Source organism: Arvicanthis niloticus, chromosome 21 (assembly GCF_011762505.2).
Source record: "Arvicanthis niloticus isolate mArvNil1 chromosome 21, mArvNil1.pat.X, whole genome shotgun sequence".
Lineage (NCBI taxonomy): Eukaryota > Metazoa > Chordata > Mammalia > Rodentia > Muridae > Arvicanthis > Arvicanthis niloticus.
The window spans coordinates 32,271,525-32,281,187 of NC_047678.1; the positions used below are offsets into that span (position 1 = coordinate 32,271,525).

At 48.0% G+C, this 9,663-nt stretch overlaps 1 protein-coding gene across 1 annotated transcript in view; it reads left to right on the forward strand.

Annotated features, from left to right (window-relative positions):
• Window positions 1-9,663, forward strand: part of Dclk3 (doublecortin like kinase 3) — a 49,625-nt gene that overhangs the window by 18,013 nt on the left and 21,949 nt on the right. The window contains exon 2 of the mRNA XM_034484191.2: window positions 7,889-9,663. This exon is cut by the window's right edge and continues 63 nt beyond it. Within this exon, the coding sequence (XP_034340082.1) occupies window positions 7,889-9,663 (1,775 nt within the window). The remainder of the gene's footprint in view (window positions 1-7,888) is intronic.

A 9,663-nucleotide genomic window follows, 5' to 3' on the forward strand; every position in this document is an offset into this window, starting at 1 on the left:
GTGTGTGTGTGTGTGCACATGAGTGCAAGCCTCTGTAGGTGGAGGTCAGAAGAGGGCATTGGATACTCTGGAACTGAAGTTAAGCTTGTTTGTGAGCAGCAGATTGGGTGCTTGAATCTGAACTCTGGTCCTTTCCAAGTCTATCAAGTGTCCTTAACCACTGAGCAATCTTTCCACCTCCCTAAAGCTGTATATTTTTGAAATACCCGTCTTAAAATGATTTTAATTGCTCAGAATTGGGGCTTACTGAAGTGGTCTGACTAGGGAATCAATATCACTTAAAACTTAGAATTACTTGTTTGGGGTGGGTAGGGGGACAAGGTTTTGAACTTAGAAAGTGAGAATGGCTTTCAACTCATGGCCATCCTCCTGCCCTGCTCACTCCTGTGTATGCAGGAGACTACCGGTGCACACCACCACACTCAATTTTTTTTTAATGACCATTTAAGGAATCTGCAGGCTGTGTCCTCTTCTGTCCCATGTAGTAACAGATGGGGGACTCTCATTTGTCCAGATACACACAGGACAAATGGGAGATTGCAGCTGCAGATGCTGACAAATGATTCACGTGTCTTTATGTCCATCTAACTCCATCCAAACAGAATAGTGAAGATACAGAAAGGAGCAAAGGAACACATGTGAGTTCACTCTTTAAAACACTGTGGTGCTGTGGATGGACTCCACAGCCATAGGCCTGCTAGGCAGGTGCTCACTGTGGAGCCAAAGACCCAGCAACCCACAGCCCAGCCCTGGGAGTTTGCCTTTCTACTGCTCTCTCTAGCCTCACCTACAGGGAATGCATTTATTATCGTTCTGTTGATGTCATAAAACATCTGACAAGAAGCAACGTTAGGAAGCAAAGGCTTGTGTTGGCTCACGGCTTGAACAGATACTATCCATTGTGGCAGAGAGGGCCCAGTGGCAGATGACTCCTCGGCAGCAAGAACATGTGGCAAAGGTGTCAGCCTAGTGCTTACATCTCAGCAGATCAGGAAGCAGGGGTTGGGGGAGGAGGGCCTTTTGATCCACTTCCTCCAGTGGGGTTCACCTCCTAGAGGTTCTGCAATTTTCCCAAACAGAATCTAGCTGGAGAACAAATTGTTTAAACACAGGAATCTATGGGGCATGTCTGTCTAAACCCTACAGAGGTATTGCCTGTGCCCTGAACTACTTGCAGCCTGACCCAACTGCCCTTGGGGGTTGAGGGTGTGTTGGCACAGAGTCAATGACACAGACTTAGGGAGCAGGTGAGAAACTCCAGCAAGCTCATCTGAGCACTGCAGCAAGCTCCTTTAATACCCTCCACCCGCGCCCCCATTGGTCCTAAGAAAGCATCTCTTCTAAACAGCAGTTCCCGATTGGCTGGCATTGTCTACAACAGCAATCCTTGGTCTCTCAGGAAGTCCTAAATTAGGAGGACTTTTACAGGAGATGCTTTTGCTGCTGCCCCTGGCATTTACATAGAGGTGGTCCTGCAGTTCCTGATACACGGAGGAAAGCATGTTAAAGTATGTTAAAGCTCCATTTGGCTTGGTGTGTTTGAAGTGCTGTATGACACTGACCAGTGGGCTGGGGGATCTGGAGTCACTAGATGGGACCAATCTGTGGTAAAGTCTCAGCATGTGGGTGGCTGGAGGAGTGGGCAGCAGGTGAGGTGAGGGCTTCCAACAAGATCCATCAAAGAGACCCTCTTATCTAGCACTCAGCCCAAGGCTATGCTGCTGAGAACTTCCTCTGACAGAGTTGGGTTTAACAATTCAGGTCACAAGAGGTAGCGGCTGGGCCTGGAAACTGCACCCTTCTGTGATTTCACTGAGTGGGTGGCAGAGCCTTGGGGATGCAGTTGCAGGCGAACTGGGAGGAAACATTAAACCCAGTGGCAGAAAGGAAAGGACAGCTGTCCCCAGGGTGAGCTCCTGGAGGTGTAAAGCAGGCCAGCCTCCTCATGTGTCCTAGAGAGAGACCATGAGAGGGCAGGTAGATTGGCATGAAACGCTGGCGACAGGTCTGTCCAAGAAAAGAGTTCAGGCCACTTCAGAACCAATGAGAGGGAAGAGAAGCTGGAGAGTACATGCCAGACAGTGGCTGAAATGCCCATCCGGAGGCAAGGGAGCTGGAGGGAAGTGTCACCATCGCAGTCAGCTCGGGGAGCAAGTAGGGCCATGTTAATATTAATGCCCAGTGCACTAGGTCATACCGCTCACACAGGCCCTTCTGCGGCAATCTCAGTCCATAGAGCATTAGGTCCCTTAGGTATAATGTGGCTCCTCCTCTTCCCCCAGTTGCTATGCAACCTCTGTCCCTTCCCTCTGTTGTCCTCTGGCTGTCTCCATCTCCTCATAGGCTTCTGCTGAGCCTGAGCAGGGCAGCAGGCAGGGTGGTTTTTCTTGCTTATACCTGGTCACTTGGGGCCCAGAGGTCACAGAGGCTTCAGAAATGTAGCCCCTTCCCCCTTCCCTTCTCCCTGTAGCTCAGAGGTTCTCGAACCAACTCTCTAGGACTGGTGAACAGGATCAAGCGAGCGCCAAGATGTTTGTTCCTTTTTCTTTCTTTGAGTCGGGTCTCAAGCTGTCTGTAAACTTGTGTACTGGAGGATGGCTCTAAGCCTTTGACTCTCCAGCCCCTATTTCCCAGATGCTGTTTTTACAGATGTGCGCCCTGCATCCCTCATTCAGCATGTGCTGGGGTAGAACCCAGGGATTCATGAATGGTAGAGAAGCACTTTCCCAGCTTAGCACTTTCCCCAATTTCTGTCCCTCTTCAGGCATTCAGTGGCTATCTTCTCCCAGGATCTCAGGAGCCTGCGTGATGTAACGCCCCCCCCCCCCCCCCCCCCCGCAATTCCCCAGCCCTCTTACTCTTCTGGCAACTGGTGCCAATACAGGTGTCCACTCAGGTCTGTGCCTGCTCGCTGTTCCCCATGAAAGGGAGTCATGAATGCCCCTCACCACTGTTCTCAGTGCCATGTTTTTGTTCCTCACTATGAAATGAGACACTTCCGGACAAGCCACACTCCCAGGAGACGCTGGCTTTCAGAGTGTGGGACAGGGACCAGTAACATCAACTATGAGAAATGCAAATCCCAGGGCCCAACCCCCAGAAGACTGACTGGACGCCCATGTATGTTTAACAAACTTCATGTAATTCCTGTGTACTCTGACATCCAGGAAGGCCTGCACTACAGAATGCAGCAAATTGGAAGTTAACCAGCAAGCTACTGTCTTAACCATTAACATAGGTACTGAAGGAGGCGACAGGTACAGCAGGGGAGTTCAGAGCCTGCTTTTCAGTCCTTTTTTTTGTTGTTGTTGGTCTAGGGTTCTTCTTCTCCTCTCCCTCCCCCTCCCCTCTCTTCTTTCCTCTCCCTCTTCCTTTACCCTCCCCCTCCCCCTTCCCTGACCCTTCCCCTTGCTGTCTATGGTGGTGACTCCAGTTGAGACTCCTAGCAGTGTGGCACATGGATCCTGAAGTGGCCACTTCCTGTAGTCAGGCAGGACTCCCAGCGGAGGGACAAGTTCAGCACCCCACCCACAAAACCTTCCACCTAAAATGTGTCACGTCTGTAAGATGTGCAGAGACAAAGATGGAACAGAGAGATCCTTTCCTTAAAGGTGGTCCCCAGGACCACTGGAGGCAATACAGGGGTCACACTAGTGTGACTTAGGAAGACGTATCTGCCAGTGGTCAGGCAGAACAGGCTAAGGACTGGCAGGTGCCACTCTCAGAGGCATCAAGCTGCTTCTGTGTCTGGAGGCACCTAGGGAGAGGGTGACTAGATCAGCAGATAAAACCATCGCAAAACAGAAGCACTTCTAAGATAAGAACAGAAAACTAAAATTAATCTCTTTTTGAGTGTCTCCGTCAATGTCATGATGTTGGTAAAGACTGAGGTGACAGTGTTCGGAAGAGCTTGATGTATCACCGGTGATGACAGCATAAAGCAACAGGGCACTTTGGGCTCCTTTCTTGTCAATGCTTCCAGCTTCCATTATGTGAACGCTGGCTGGGCTTCCAATGGCAGAGAACAGCAGTATCTCTGCCATGTTCCCGGTTTTTAATTCATTTAGAAAACTCTCCTTGGGATGTTTGCATTATCAAATGGGGACTGCACAGCTGTTTCCCTGGTCTCATAGCCACAAATGAGCAGAATGTGTTTGTTCCCAAATGGCGTCTGGAAAATGCCCAGAACAAACGACTCAGTTGAAAAGGAAAATTTCTCCCAGTCTCGCTCCACCCCTGCCTCCTGAGTGAATAGTCTCAGCACCGAATCTGGAGGCAACTGCGATTAATCTGGGGGAATCACCAGGAACTGAAAGGCTGATAGCACTGAAAATATTTCAAGGGGAAAATTCCCTGTTAGGGAGAGTGAGTTAATGATGCCGTGTTAGATGCTGTAAGTTTTAAATTTTTATGTATTTATTTTGTACTGGATGCTACAGGATATTTTAAGACACCAATTTTCATTTTTTTCCCCCCACATAGTCTTTAAAGGTTTCAGAAACAATCAGGCATTGCTTGTGTCCTGTAGCAACTGGTTGTAAATCTCTTCTTAATAAAAATTTTAAATTTTGTGTGTCTGGTTGTCTTGTTTGCACGTGTGAATGAGACACTATGGCTGTTTGGCATTGTCTTACTTCACCTTCTCTTGCGGTGATACACACCATGACCTTTCTGGGGTCTTTCCAAGCCTCCTTCCACGATGAATACCCGTCGTCACCAATGTGTTTGGTGTTCCTTTGCCTGGCTGTCAGGACTCTTCTCTCTTCCGACTTGCACTAAAGGATGCTTCCCTTCCACAACCCATGGCTTTTGAAGGCAGGGCTAGGAATTTAGCTTCTCAAGGCTGCTGCAGAGTTTCCTGCTCTCCCCCAAGTGAGGCTTGTATCTTCCCTTGGTTTGACACTGTCACGTAGAGACCAACCATTTCTCCAAATAACTGGAATTTCTGCTCCACCTTGAGATTTGCATTTATTTGTAGTAACCTCGGATCACATGGACAACTTTCCAACTCCATGGCAGGGTCCTGGGACCTTACTAGGGGACTCGACCCCACTTAGAGCTGAAGGCTCAACTCAACTCCTGTCCTTCATTTGTTCCTGGTGCTCTTTCTTCTGATATTTGCGTTTGATTCATCTCTTGACTTTTCCTGGGAGTGGTCGCTAGCCCCAGCCAATATTTGATCCTTCGGACTACCCTATCCTTTCTCTACCCTCACGTGGGACAGCCCCTGTCTGTGATATTGGCTGAGATACCATTCTCAGGTTCCTATACTTTGACTCCGCAACCAAGGGTTTGATAAGTGAATCAAGGTCCTACCGTATACGAGGATCCCTTATTTTTTTTTCCTCTTCACTCGTCCTTCACACATACGTGTGCATTTCATGGTCCTCTTCCCTCATAACCTTCCTCACGTCCGTGACACAGGCAGGTTAGATTAGTGTTCCTGCTGCCTACCACTGGGGCAGAGTGATTGTGAGAAGGTGTAACAGATGCCCATACATAAATCCCTTGACTGGAACTGTGACTGTCAAACTCATAAACCCATGGCATGTGGGAAGCTTAGCGTTAGCTACGACTTTGTCATCTGATCCACCATGTGCCTAGATGGAAATTGTCTCAGAACAGATTGTATGTTATAATTAAAAAACAAAACACATTCTGTGTGGCCACGAGGGCCAAGCTGTCCATCCCTGCACAAGTGGGGTTTCTGCTGTGGTTGATTCAAATACACTTTGAGGTAATCACTTTGAAATTTTAAACAATATAATTACTTAAAAATATTTTTGCCTTATTTTTAAAATATTTGTGTGTGTGTGTATGTGTGTATGTGTGTGGTCCATGTGTGAGTCCAGTACCTCAGAGGTTAGAAGAAGGCACTGGATCCCCTGGAGCTGGAGTCACAGGTGGTTGTGAACTGCCTGACACAGATGCTGGTTCTCTGCAAGACAAGTTTGTACTTTTAACCACTGGATCATCTCTCCTGCCCCATACTTATAACCTTTTAAACCTAACATTATTATTTTACTTTATGTGAATGGGTTTATTTACTGCATGTGAATATGTGTGCCGTGTGTCCTGGTGGTGGAGGAGGCCAGGACATCTGTTGGATCCTCTGGAACAATATGTCTATGAGCTGCTCTGGGCATGCTGGGAATCAAGCACCTAGAGCCTTTTGGAAGGTCAGCCAGTGATCTTAACTGATCTTAACCACCTGCCATCTTTCTAACCATACATTGTTTTTGTTTGTTTGTTTTATTTTTTTTGTTTTTGTTTTTGTTTTTTTTGTTTTTTGTTTTTTGTTTTTTTGGACACAGGTCTCAATACATATCCCTTAGCTGGCCTGGACCATGTAGACCAGGCTGGCTTTTGACTCACAGAAATCCACCTGCCTCTGACTTCTGAGTGTTATGATTAAAAGCTTGCGCTGTTATGCCTGGTGTGCTTATCTGTGACTGGGTCTCATTTTGTAGCCCGCTAGCCTGGAACCTATTGTATAGTTCAGCCTCTAGCCTCAAATTCATGGCAATTTTCCTACCTCAGATCCCCAGTGCACCTTGTGTGACCATACCTAGTTTGTTTATTCTTTCTTTCTTTCTTTCTTTCTTTCTTTCTTTCTTTCTTTCTTTCTTTTTGGTGCTGTGATAGAATCTAGGGCCTTGTACATTGTAACTATTAAACACATATTGTAAATACTGAGCTGAATCTTATTTTAAATAAGGAGAGAAAAAAATCTTCTAGAGATGAGTTTTCTCTACTTAGATTAAAATCCTCAAGATCTTTATACCAACCTTTTATGCAAACTTTCAATTAGAGCTTAGCACCCCTCCCTCACCGACATGAGCCCAGCAGTGTTTCTGACGCCAGGCAAAGCTGTACACATACACGTGTACCCTAACTGAAGGAAACGAAGCCGACACTAAGATTATATGGTAAGTATTTTGTTAAATGAACTATGACCACTTTCCTATTTACTTTACAAAACCAGGAGGGAAATGTTACCTTCCTATTGTCATAGGTTACAAAAACAACAACAACAACAAAAAAAAACCCCAAAAAAACAAAAAACAAAAAAACAAAAACAAAAACAAACAAACAAAAAACAAAACCAAAAACTTTGCCTGAGTCTGTAGAAATATCACTCCAGGACATGGAAATCCTGGGCTGCCTCACTGCTACCATCATGTCACCTCCTCATACAGCTTTCCTTGTAGGACATGAAAATCTAGCTGGGCAAACAGATGGGAAAGATCAGTGACCCTGGAAGTTCTGAAATGTTTAGCTGCATGCTACATCCTAGGCAGACAGTTTGGGGCTTTAACTGGTTGTGTTCAGTGGGTCATGCCCTGACTCTAGGTTTCTCAGGTGTGGCCTGGCTCAGGGGAGGCCTCTCCAAAAGAGCCACCTTGGCCTTCTGTTGGTTCCATTCTGGGCTCCCACAAAGGAGACTGAAGCTAAGACATAACGCTTAAAGGCTCTGTCATTTCACATACTTAAAACAGTGACTGTAGAATCTCTCTCTCTCTCTCTCTCTCTCTCTCATCTATATCTATCTATCTATTTATAATTTATTATAATTTATCTATCTATCTACCAATCATTTATCTGTCATCTATCTATCTGTCTGTCTGTCTATTTATAATTTATCTATCTACCAATCATTTATCTATCATCTATCTATCTATCTATCTATCTATCTATCTATCTATCTATCATCTTATTTGTTTGTTTGTTTATTGTGCCTGGAAAATGAAACCCCTATCTTCTTGTGTGCTGGCTAGCTGTTCTGCGACAGAGTTACACTTCTAGTCCCTCCTTCAGTCAATCCAGAAGTCCAAAGGATTCTCTAAGCCCACTTTGACTAACCTCCTTTGCGTTTTTCCTGTTTCAGGCCACAGAGGCCCATGTGACCATTCTCTAAAATGCTTAAGTTCAAAGATCTCTGAGAGAAAGCTGCCAGGCTCCTGGCTGCCCGCGGGACGAGGACCTCTGGAGAAGCCAGTCCTGGGGCCACGTGGTGCCGTCATGCCAATGTTTAGCCCTCAGAGTAGCCTCCACTCCTTCCGCGCAGAGCACAGCCCGCTGAAGCCCAGGGTGGTGACAGTGGTGAAACTGGGTGGGCAGCCCCTCCGCAAGGCCACCCTGCTCCTCAACAGGCGGTCAGTGCAGACCTTTGAGCAGCTCCTATCAGACATCTCCGAAGCCTTGGGCTTCCCCCGATGGAAGAATGACCGCGTGCGAAAGCTGTTCACTCTCAAGGGCAGGGAGGTCAAGAGTGTGTCTGACTTCTTCCGGGAGGGTGATGCTTTCATAGCTATGGGCAAAGAGCCGCTGACATTGAAGAGTATCCAGTTGGCTATGGAGGAGCTGTATCCTAAGAACCGGGCTCTTGCCCTGGCCCCTCACAGTAGAGTCCCCTCCCCAAGGCTGAGAAGCAGACTTCCCAGCAAGCTTCTGAAAGGAAGTCACCGCTGTGGGGAGACGGGAAGCTCTAGTGAGGGAACGGGAAGCAAGGCAGTCACTAGACATCAGGGCAAGACTTCTACAGAGCTGGCCCCAGACGACAAGATGAGGGCCCAGAAGTGCGTAAGAGGGAAACAGGAGTCAGAACATGGAAGCTTGCCTTCACCTAGGGAAGCCATTCAGGAGGAGACTCATGCAAGTGGAGAGAAGCACCTGGGGGTGGAGATTGAAAAGACCTCTGGGGAGATCGTCAGGTGTGAGAAGTGTAAGAGAGAAAGAGAGCTGCAGCTGGGCCTGCAGCGGGAGCAGTGCCCCCTGGGAACCAGTGAGCTGGACCTGGGAAGGGGTCAGAAGAGGGATTCCGAGAAGCTGGTGAGGACCAAGAGCTGCAGGAGGGCTTCTGAGGCAAAATCTACAGATGGAGAGGAAGGGTGGAAGGGTGACAGCCATCGGGGCAGCCCCAGGGACCCCCCTCAGGAACTGAGGAGGCCCAACAGCAACTCAGACAAGAAAGAGATCAGAGGCTCAGAAGGTCAGGAGAGTCATCCTCAGGGTGCAGCCAAGGCCCAGAAGGACCTTATGGAAGGTCCACCAGCTGTAGAGGAGGGACCGGTGCACATGAGGAGAGATGCCCGGCACACATGCCGGAATAAGCATGCCGTCTGGCTCCTGAGAGAACAGCAGGCAGAACCCCCACAGCTCCCCAGAACCCGAGGGGAGGAGAAGGAAGCAGAGCATGAGAAGAAGCCAGGTGGCTTAGGAGGGAGGAAGGTGCTGGAAAAGGAGTCTAAGATAAAGCCGAAAGAGAGCAAGCCAGAGCGACCCAGTGGCCGGAAGCGGAGGCCCGTGTGCATCATCTCAGCAGATGTGGAGAAGCACTACGACATCGGTCGGGTCATCGGGGATGGGAACTTTGCCACCGTGAAGGAATGCAAGCACCGAGAGACCAATCAGGTTTTCGCCATGAAGATCATTGACAAGGCCCAGCTGAAGGGTAAAGAGGACATTGTCGACAGTGAGATTTTAATTATCCAGAGTCTCTCTCACCCCAACATAGTGAAACTGCACGAGGTCTATGAATCGGAGGCAGAGATCTACCTGATCATGGAGTATGTGCAAGGTGGGGACCTCTTCGATGCCATCATTGAAAATGTGAAGTTTCCAGAGCCCGATGCTGCAGTTATGATCACAGACTTGTGTAAG